Source organism: Sinocyclocheilus rhinocerous, unplaced genomic scaffold (assembly GCF_001515625.1).
Source record: "Sinocyclocheilus rhinocerous isolate Xijiao unplaced genomic scaffold, SAMN03320098_v1.1 scaffold514, whole genome shotgun sequence".
NCBI lineage: Eukaryota > Metazoa > Chordata > Actinopteri > Cypriniformes > Cyprinidae > Sinocyclocheilus > Sinocyclocheilus rhinocerous.
This window is the reverse complement of record NW_015658605.1, coordinates 476,507-486,789: the sequence shown is the minus strand read 5'-3', so window position 1 is coordinate 486,789 and position 10,283 is coordinate 476,507. Positions and strand designations below refer to the sequence as shown.

At 34.9% G+C, this 10,283-nt stretch overlaps 1 protein-coding gene across 1 annotated transcript in view; it reads right to left on the bottom strand.

The window, feature by feature from the left end:
- Positions 1-305: 305 nt before the first annotated feature.
- LOC107722747 (disks large homolog 4-like) overlaps positions 306-10,283 on the bottom strand; it is a gene marked incomplete at its 3' end in the record, with an annotated part of 84,626 nt that continues 74,648 nt past the window's right edge. The window contains exons 7-11 of the mRNA XM_016531213.1: positions 5,286-5,407; positions 4,329-4,465; positions 2,995-3,139; positions 2,745-2,883; positions 306-462 (exon numbers count right to left, since the gene is read on the bottom strand). Of these exons, the coding sequence (XP_016386699.1) occupies positions 306-462; positions 2,745-2,883; positions 2,995-3,139; positions 4,329-4,465; positions 5,286-5,407 (700 nt within the window). The remainder of the gene's footprint in view (positions 463-2,744; positions 2,884-2,994; positions 3,140-4,328; positions 4,466-5,285; positions 5,408-10,283) is intronic.

The window sequence follows — 10,283 nt, the reverse complement described above, 5'->3', positions numbered from 1 at the left end:
TGTCTTATACTTTGCACTTTGTCTTTGACTGTCAGGTATAGATCTATGGACAAAAATGCTGGTCAGGACTAATGGGATGGAGTCTCCATTAAAACATACAATATGCATTACTAATTAAACATACTGATCTACTGACCAACATCATGGCTGGTATTAAATGGAGTTGTCAGGGACATCATACTGTAATTATAGGTTCAAAACATGTGATTTGATTCACACACGGTGTGAAAACAGAGCCTTTCATTTCAAACTGCGGTAATGCTTTTCATACGTGAGTACACGTGTATGTGTTTGCATGCTCTCACACTCAAGATCTGATCTCCTTTGCGCAGTTCTCCACTCAGGTCCGCAGGGCCTCCTGCCAGGATGAAAGAGATGAATATTCCCTCACCATCCTCCCCTCCAACTATATTAAACCCCAAACCCGTCGATCCTCTGTGGATCACAACACGCCTCGGGTCCCTGAGACACACAAGACAGAGCAAAGAAATGACAGAAGGCAGAGATAAATTACAAAAGAATTCCAGGATGATACTAAAAATCGTTTCCAGTAAAATACACATTATTTCATATATGACTGACCCTGAAACAGCGGCGCAGTGCTGTCAGTCAGATATGCACAGAGTGATTCACTGTGCACTTATGCTTGCAAGCTAACATTTTTTTTCATTTATGCACTTCTTTTTAACTATTGTTGCTGTAGAAACACAGCTGGTTTAGCTAAAGCATGCTGTTTCATTAAATCAAGTATAGTGCTTTACAAAACAGCTTTACTGTGAAAACCATATGTGACCCTGGATCACAAAACCAGTCTTAAGTGTCAATTTTTCGAAATTGAGATTTATACATCATCTGAAAGCTGAATGAGTAAGTTTTCCATTGATGTATGGATTGTTAGGATAGGACAATATTTGGTCGAGATACAACTATTTGAAAATCTGGAATCTGAGGGTGCAAAAAAAACTAAATATTGAGAAAATCACCTTTAAAGTTGTCCAAATGAAGTTCTTAGCAAGGCATATTACTAATCAAAACATGAAGTTTTAATATATTTACGGTAGGAAATTTGCAAAATATCTTCATGGAACATGATCTTTACTTAATATCCTAATGATTTTTGGCATAAAAGAAAAATCTATAATTTTGACCCATACAATGTATTGTTGTCTATTGCTACAAATATCCCCCAGCGACTTAACACTGCTTTTGTGCTCCAGGCTCACATATTGTTATTTCTATAAAGTCTTATAGTGGCTCAGCGATATGATAATATATGTCAATGACATAAATGATCAACCAGTTAAGATTTAGCTCTATTTAATGTTTCAGTAAAAAAAAAACAATGCTGGTTGACAGTAATCACTTTTCCGTTACGGAATTAAAATAAATAAATAATTGCAACTTTTTGTTTCACAATTCTGATATAAACTCGCAATTGCGAGAAATAAAGTCACAATTGTGAAAAATGAACTTGCAATTCTGACTTTTATAAAGTCCAATTCTGATGGAAAAAAGTCAGCTCACAATTCTGATATTTTCTTACAATTGCAAGTTTATTTCATGCAATTCCGACTTTATAACTCACATTTGCGAGTTAACATCACGAAAGTCAGAATTGCAAGATATAAACTTGCAATTGCAATTACCTTTTTATATTTTTTATTCTGTGGAGGAAACAAGCTTCCATACTTCTGAGAGCAACAAAGAACGCCTAACTAAATATGAAATGATAAATATGTGTAACCAGTTGGTGCTAAATTTAGTTTGCAAACATTGTGGAGATTTTGTGAAATATAAAACGTATATAGTTTTGGTGTCAATCACTAAGGTTTTTGTATGTTTTTAGGTTTTTGTATAAAACCTTTGTATAAGGTTTTTGCATTTTCTGCTCTAATTATGGAGAAAATCTGTAGAAATCTGCAGAAATGATTTCAATAGACTCTAAAAAAATTGAAGGATTTATCGACTTACTTTCGATCATAAATAAATATAATGAACCCCTTTTCCATACTAAGCTTATTTGAATAACTAATAAGAAATATAAAATGCCTCTGAATCAGTTTTGTTTAGCGAATAAATTCCAAATATTGAATCCATAAGATTTAAAACAAAGCTCTGATCAAAACAATATGAAAATACAATTTCTGTCTGCTGCTGTTTGCATCATAGGTGTGACTTCAATCTAAAATTCAGTTATTAATCTCAGCTGCCAATTAATATTTATTATATTTACCAAAGGCAGGGTTATCATTGATAACTAAGACTAAAACAAATTAAAACAAATGATAACTTTAAATGAAATAAATATGAACGGAATAAATTTAAATAATAATAAAAAAAATCTAGTTGACAAAGCAACATTTCTCATCTTCATTTAGTTTAACTTGAAAGAAAAAACTAAATATATATATATATATGTATATACTGAAAATGATAAAAACAAACAAAATTACTAAAATAAAATAAAAATATAAAGTTAAAAAACTATACAGACATATACAGTTATATATATATATATATATTGAAAAATGATACAAACAAACAAAATTACTAAAATGAACTACAATCAAAATGAAAATGAAAACAGAAAATATAAAAATAAAGGTAATTCAAAATGTCAATAAAAACTATACTAATTTAGAATCTCAACGATACTAGAATAACACTGATGTAAGGTGATGGGAGCTCCTTTACATTAGAACCCATGGACTGTGCAGGAACTGCTGAATCATGAGCTTCATTACCTGGGTAAGTCATCATCTCCCATCAAGCCATGCAGCACTGGAGAAAAGCGGCTTGGTGAGGTGGGAGTGAGTGCTTGTGGGTAATCCGAGGCCAGGAAGTTTGGATGTCCGAGGTCCATGTCCAGATGCGGAGAGTACGCTGAAGGGAAAGCTGGATTTAGTGAGGACTGCCATCGAGTCTTGAGAGTTATTCAAGAGTTTGTCTTGTGTTCTATCTGTGAAGCAGCGCCTCTGAGTGCTGTGTACTCACTGCTCGTGAGGTCTGGTGGGTTGTAGTTGTTGGTAAGGTACAGGTTGTTTGGCTTGGCCACTCTGAGGTAGACCACCTCTGCTGTGTTCTTCAGCGTGCCCACCGCGTCCTCATGCATCACGTCCTCCAAACACACATTATTCACCTGCAGATGCAGAGACTGACGTTATGGGACGCATGTCCCTCGTGAAAAACAAATGCACTTGTGCACTTGTAGTGTACTGAGATCTTAAAAGAATAACTTAAAAAAACTTGACTTGCAGATAATATAAGATTAATGAAGTAAAAATGCCACTGAAGTTCACTTTCATGACTATGCTTCTTAACACACTTAAGTGCATTTTTAAAAAGTGCACTATGTGATGTCAAACGAAAAGTTTTAATTGAAAGTGCATTCTATATCATTATGTTTTAAATTATCTTTTGCTGTGTTTTAAAGTGCGCACTTATTTTGATGTACATGTAAATACCTGACTATTATTTTAACTGTAGTGTGTTATTTTTTTAACATTGCATTTAAAGTTAATATATTTAAAATGTACCAAAGTGCAGTGTTATTATAGTTAACTAAACCTAAAATTGAAACTAAAACTAAAACCATTAAAAACATGTTTGTTACTTAATATAAGCAATAACCGAAATAAAATATAACTGAAATAAAATAAAAGTTTAACTGGATGTAGTAAAATAACTAAAACCGAACCAAATATAGACATAAAAAAAAAAAAAAACTATTAAAAATGACAAAAACACACAATAAAATTAACAAAACTTTAACAAATTAAAATAAAAACAGCAAATATAAAACTTATCAAAGTATTAATAAAAACTATAATAGTACCTAATAAAATAACACTGCTAAATTGCAACTTCACCATTACAAATGTATAGCTCCAAATATGTTTAAATACATGGACTTTAAAGCATATTTTAGTTTCCCATAAATGTCTGTCAGTACATTCAGCTGCAAAGACAATAGAATTAATTATGAAATTACATATAAAGACGTACTAAAGTTAAGTCCACAAAGGGCATCAAAGTGCACTTCTTTTTCCATGCCAAGTTAAAAGCAGAAATGTAAGAACTGTGCTTTATGGACAGTTACTTTATGCTTTAAAGCTGTGTTTAAAGTTGCAGTGTGCAATTTCTGCATCACTAGTGGCAACAAATAAAATAGAACATTTTCAGGGATGCATGTAAATCAAAGTGAAGGCTAAATCAGATAAATGCCTGTAGTTCCTCCTGTGAGCAGCAGGTGGCGGCATTGAAGTGTCTAATACAGTCTATCTTTACACATGTCAGTCCTCAGCAATGATGTACATGTGTCGTCTTACCGCCAGTATCTTATCACCGATCTGTAGTCGCCCGTCCTTATGAGCCGCTCCTCCCTCGATGATCTTTGTGACATAAATGCTGTTGTCTCCAGGGATGTGCTGGTTCCCCACACCACCCGCTATACTAAAGCCTAGCCCTGAGACAGAAACGACAGGGGTGGCATATCTCTTCATAAACAGAGCTTTCAGTTCTTCGTTATTTGAAAAAGATGCACTTTGGATGCTTTTCTGACAAAACAGTTCATAGCAGCCATTGACTTCCACAGTATGGGGGGGAAAAAAAAATTGCTATGGAAGTCAATGGCTACCATCAACTGTTCGGTTCCCAACATTCTTCAAAGCATCTTCTTTTGTGCTCAACAGAAGAAAAGAAACTCGTACAGGTTTGGAACAAGTGGAGGGTGGGGAAATGATGACAGAACTTTCATTTTTTAAGGAGAACTATGCCTTTAAAGAGCTCAAGCATTTAATGTGCAGACGACAAAACTGCAGCATGTGTTTCGAATGAACAGAACTTTATTGTGTGTCGATGTGGATGCATAATTATCATTATATATATCTTGATAGTTGTCGTTCTTGGTGTGAACAGGCCTTAACAGGCCTCCCATAAAGCATTGCAAATAACAATCAAATTAAACATGATTATAAAATTCACACAAAAAGCACAATTTGCTCACTGCGACTTTCTGATTGGTCGAGTTTTCTGCACAGCATATTGGGTAATGTAGTTTTTAGCCACAAATTCCACTGGTGTTGAAATAATGCAAACGAATGGCTTCAACAAAAGCATATACCACTGATTAACGACCTTGTAGCTCACAGCAGGTTTAGAAGTCACTGTGATGAATCACTTTGTTGTATTCTGCACGTGTAAGTCGCTTTGGATGAAAGCATCTGCTGAATGAATAAATGTAAATGATGAATAGAGCCTAGGTCACCTGGTCAACGAGTCCGTACCTTTTGGCCCTTTGATGAGCGAGAGAGAGAGAGAGAGAGAGAGAGATGGAAATAAGTTATTAAGGCAACATCTGTCAGAAGCTGCCAGTGCGCAGTCATAAATAAACCTTTTGAACTGACAGCTGTCACAAAATTTGAATTTTTGAATTTAAAAATTCCATTTGTTCCTTTTTTAGTTTCTGGCAACATCTGGCAACACTGATGTACAACTTAAGATACAAAAGATGTTATGTGCAAATGATATTTTAAGTGCAAATTATATAAGTGAAATTTGACTCTCTAGAGAGGCTTTATTCCTCAGAATACCCAACCACATGGTTAATATACAGTGTGTTTACACAGGCTTTCAAATGCAGCACGCCGAGGCAGTAGAAATGTATTTACACAGGAATAGATTATCTGGTATTTGGCCATTTTGAGATTATCAACATCAGGCAGTAACCACGTTAACTAATCCAATGACAGATAAGTTCTGTTTTCAGTTTCATCCACGGCAAAGACAATGTTTCTGTCAGGACCACTATCGTCAAAATGATAAGATACTTAGCATAAAGTTTGGTTTGGCTGTATGGTTCTGTTCTGGGCAAAAACCTCCCTGCACATCCATGCAGCCTGTCATGAATAATAATTGAAGAGCAGCAATAATAACCCCCTAGGGTTAACAGAACAGAACATCCTGAGCAAGCTGAAAAGCTGCTGAATAATACTGAATAGAGCTTATATAGGAATGCCGCGATAGGTGTCGTATTCCTATAGGTAGATGTGATCAGCTGAGAATCAGCTGATGCAGGCTTGACTCACGTGACCTGCCAGAACTAACGCTAACGCTTAATTTATGGGTTTTGGCATATTTTCTCTTTCTGCTGCAAACTGAAAAAGAGGTATTTTATAGCATCTATGGCTGAAAGTTGTCAGTGACTGAATCTCTGGCTGTTTCAAATGTGGGTTTTTTCACTGGTTTCATGTATGTCTTTTGTTTCGAAAGTTCATGTTCTTAAGTCTTGTGTCACATGTTTTGTATCTATGCCTTGTGTTTCTCACTGTTCTGGCATTGATTTAGTGATGGGGGAAACAAAGCTTTCTAAACAATTAGTTTCAACCGTTTATGTTGGCATGCACAATCTCATTCATTCAGTTAAACATCACAGTGATTGGACAAAGTGAGCTTTTCAAAACTTTGAATCAATTGATCCGATTGCAAAATGATCCTGTACAAAACAATTTACAAACCAACTGCAAGAAGTCAATTAAATCTATTAAATGCAATGTACAAATCATGTAAAAAAAAAAATGAAACTGACATGTTAAAATGTGAATAGAATACATCAAATCTACATCAGGCTTTTGAGGAACGCTTATTTGTTCATCTCTCAATCATCATTGTATCGCATTGCATTATATGTTTTGTCCTCCACTAAGATATTTTATCATAAAACGTTCTCTTTTTTTAAAGGTTCAATAAATAAATAAGATTTTTTTCTGACTATTATTTCATGTCAGGCTTTACGGGGTTAAATATGAAGTGTCTGTATAATTCATGTTTAATATAATATAAATGGTGTTTTATTGATTTGTAGAGCTTATTTTATGTTTTTAGGTAGAATTTGGCTAACTACGCCAGTTGGAAACAATGCACTATATCACTTTCTGTTTTTCATAATACACGTCTGTTATTAAAACTGAACTTACATTACAAAATTTATATGCTGGTTTAGAAATGAAACACTTTGTGAAGCACCACGTGCTTTGTGTTCTCTCATGACATTTGTTTCTGTTGTCTTGTGTTTGCCTTTTCATGCTTTGAGATTTGAAAGCTACGGGGGAGGGCGGGATTAAATGTTGTCTTCTTCTTCACACAAAGCTATTGTATTGATTCGTTTTATAGTACATGAGTCATTTTATAGTGCATTTTGTCCTTAGCAGAGTTCAACAGCACCAGGCTCAATTCACTTTCATTTTACGTGAAAGAGAGCAGCCAGGACATTTTACAAAACGTCTTCTTTTGTGTTCCACAGAAGAAGAAAATGATATGGGTTAAGAACAACATGAGGGTTAGGGTACATGTGAATTGTTTAATACAACATCAATACTGTGTTAACGGCGGTACAGTAAACTACAACATGTTCTCTTTTTACCTGCTCTTTTCTCAAGCAGAGCGTTTTCACACAGAGCTTAACACCATCTGACAACTCGACAGAACATCACAAATATTGCTTAGCTTTCAGAAGTGCCAATGCAGCGCTAGCTGTGCTGTCATGCAGAAACATAAAGCAGAGATTTCAGAGAGTGGGAGTATAAGAGCCATTGTAGAGCTTTCTGGAAATAACTGCTCATAAATATTCATCACAAAGCCCTCTAATTACTACTGACCACCAAGAAAGCAGAAAAGCAGAATTAAGGTATTGTAGAAGCTTTATTTCTGTCAGTATTGTCAGCTCTAGCCTTTTCCTAAGTCTGCATGGACTACTACAACAACTTCTCCACATACTTTGAAAAACTTCACCCAGAACTGAGCTGGAAAACAGGTGAAGGCCTTTTAGCTCCCTCTTCAGGTCATTCATGTGTCTTTTTGCTGTGAAATCTTTAATGCATTTTATAAAGTTAACGTAAGAATAACTTTTATATTAATATTTCAAGAAGAGCACTCCCTTAGCTTAACTTCCACACACATTTTTAGTAAAATCATGTTAAAATGTGAGTATCAAATATCTATCAGGACTGTTTATTTGTTTCATCTCTCAATCATCATTGTATTGCATTGCATTATATGTTTCGAAAAGAGCTTTGCTCATACATCTAAAGATTTAAATATCATATTATTGAAAGATATAGGCAAAAATGGGCCGCAGGTTTGCTCTGATAAGGTCAGGGCAGATGGGAATGTAAATGCAACTCTACAATTCAGCCATACATAGCTTATGCATGAAAATACACTTTTAAAAAGGAGAAGAAAATGTTTTTGTTCTGTCACTTGGTAGAATCTAGTCCAATTAAACAAATGCCAACATGTACAGGTTGCATGTCATGCCTCCACATATTATAAATATGGCTGTTATTCAATTCAAATTGTAATCAAATTAATTACATGATGCAGCGATTAATCAATCTAATTAATCGCAAATTAAATTTGGCTGTAAAATTACCCCCAAAAGATCATTTAAAGCCATTGTTGTGCTAAATGAGAAAAATATCAAGTAGATATTACAAAAAGTAGCTTTAGGAAAAAATATTTTATTTGATTCAACGTAATATTTATTACACATAATCATTTAGGCTAAATATATATGTTCTTGCATTATTTGCATATATTTAAAATTAACTTATTTACTGAACTGTTGTTTAAAATCACATTTGAACTCATGCTGTTCGGGACAAATATGATATAAATATGAGAAAAAACTCATACAGGGGCATTTTTTGCCCCAATATCTTGAATTTTAGGGGCACATAACTGCGTTTTATAGGCTACATCACGCAGTGAGTTGTTGCCCTGTATCATGTTTGTCAACTGTATGAAACACAAGATGACGTACAGGTCTGGGGCGGGGAGATAAAAAGGGGAGTTTAGAAATAGGTCTGAAATTAGACAGAATTAAAGGATCCAGATTATTCTTTTTAAAAAAGCTGCAATGAAGATCCACAAAGTATCTTTTCAAAGTATCAGATTAACTCTGAAACAGCGAGTATTCTCATTCTCCAGTGAAATCACACTGTGGGGGGAAAACACAAACTGTTTCTGTCTTTCTAAACTACAGTGCATTTGCTCCCAGCACTACCATAAGTAATGAAGCACGACTGTCTGCAGAGAAGAGAAGAGCAGAGGACAGCATAAAACAGCTGACAGTCCATCAGCTTTGACAGTTTGACTCTGTCTGAGTGGTTAAAGCCAATAGTTCTCTCATCATTAACTAACCAACATGTCACTACAAACCTGTATGACTTTGATGAACAGATCGAAACAAGTCATTATTCATTGACAGTCTTCTCCTCCGGTGAGCTGTTTTTTCACTCGAGCACCGATCACTCAGACTGCGCTGTTAATTGGATCACTGAAAAGATCCGACTCGTACGGATTTGGAACAACATGACGGTGAGGAAATAATGACAGAATTTTCATTTTTGGGTGAACTTACCGTTCTGCTATTTCTGTCTTTCTCTTCTCCTTCTGTCTCTCTCTTTCTTTCTTTCAGTGCTATTTCTGTCTGTTTAATTTCTCCTGCAGTGTGAGTGAATGTGTGTGCAAACGTGTGTGTGTGTGTGTGTGTGTGGATGTGCTAGAAAGCTCTGGGGTAAAACTGCATTTGTTAGCAGGAACCCCAGCTGGTCCCATTATAAATGCATCACTAGTACATCCACTGAGACATTTAACTGTGAGTTTGTGATTATAAATGTGAGCATATACAGTATGCATACAGTGACCATGAAGTTAAGTCTATAAATGGTTAATCACGATTATTTTGCTCAAAAATATCATCACAATTATTGTTATTTTTATTTTTTGTTGTACTACACTTTTATTTGAGCATTTTACATTTTATTACGCTTTTTCCCTAATGTGGAGAGAGCATGTGCGGTTGCCAGATTGGGAAGATTAAGTAAACCGCTAGGCAGAAAATGTTACCATTGCAAGATGACGCAAACGGCAAATTAAAATAGCGCATTTTCAGTATGCATAACCAGTCAGCAAATATCGCAGACGATCATGCTTAATAAATCGAGAGAATCATATTAAAATATGATTCATTGTGCAGCCCTACTTAAGTCACAATGATAATATATGTGACCCTGGAGCACAAAAGCAGTCTTAAGTCGCTGGGGTATATTTGTAGCAATAGCCAACAATACATTGTATGGGTCAAAATTATCGTTTTTTTTTTATGTCAAAAATCATTAGGATATTAAGTAAAGATCATGTTCCATGAAGATATTTTGTAAATGTCCTACCGTAAATATATCAAAACTTAATGTTTGATTAGTAATATGCATGGCTAAGAACTT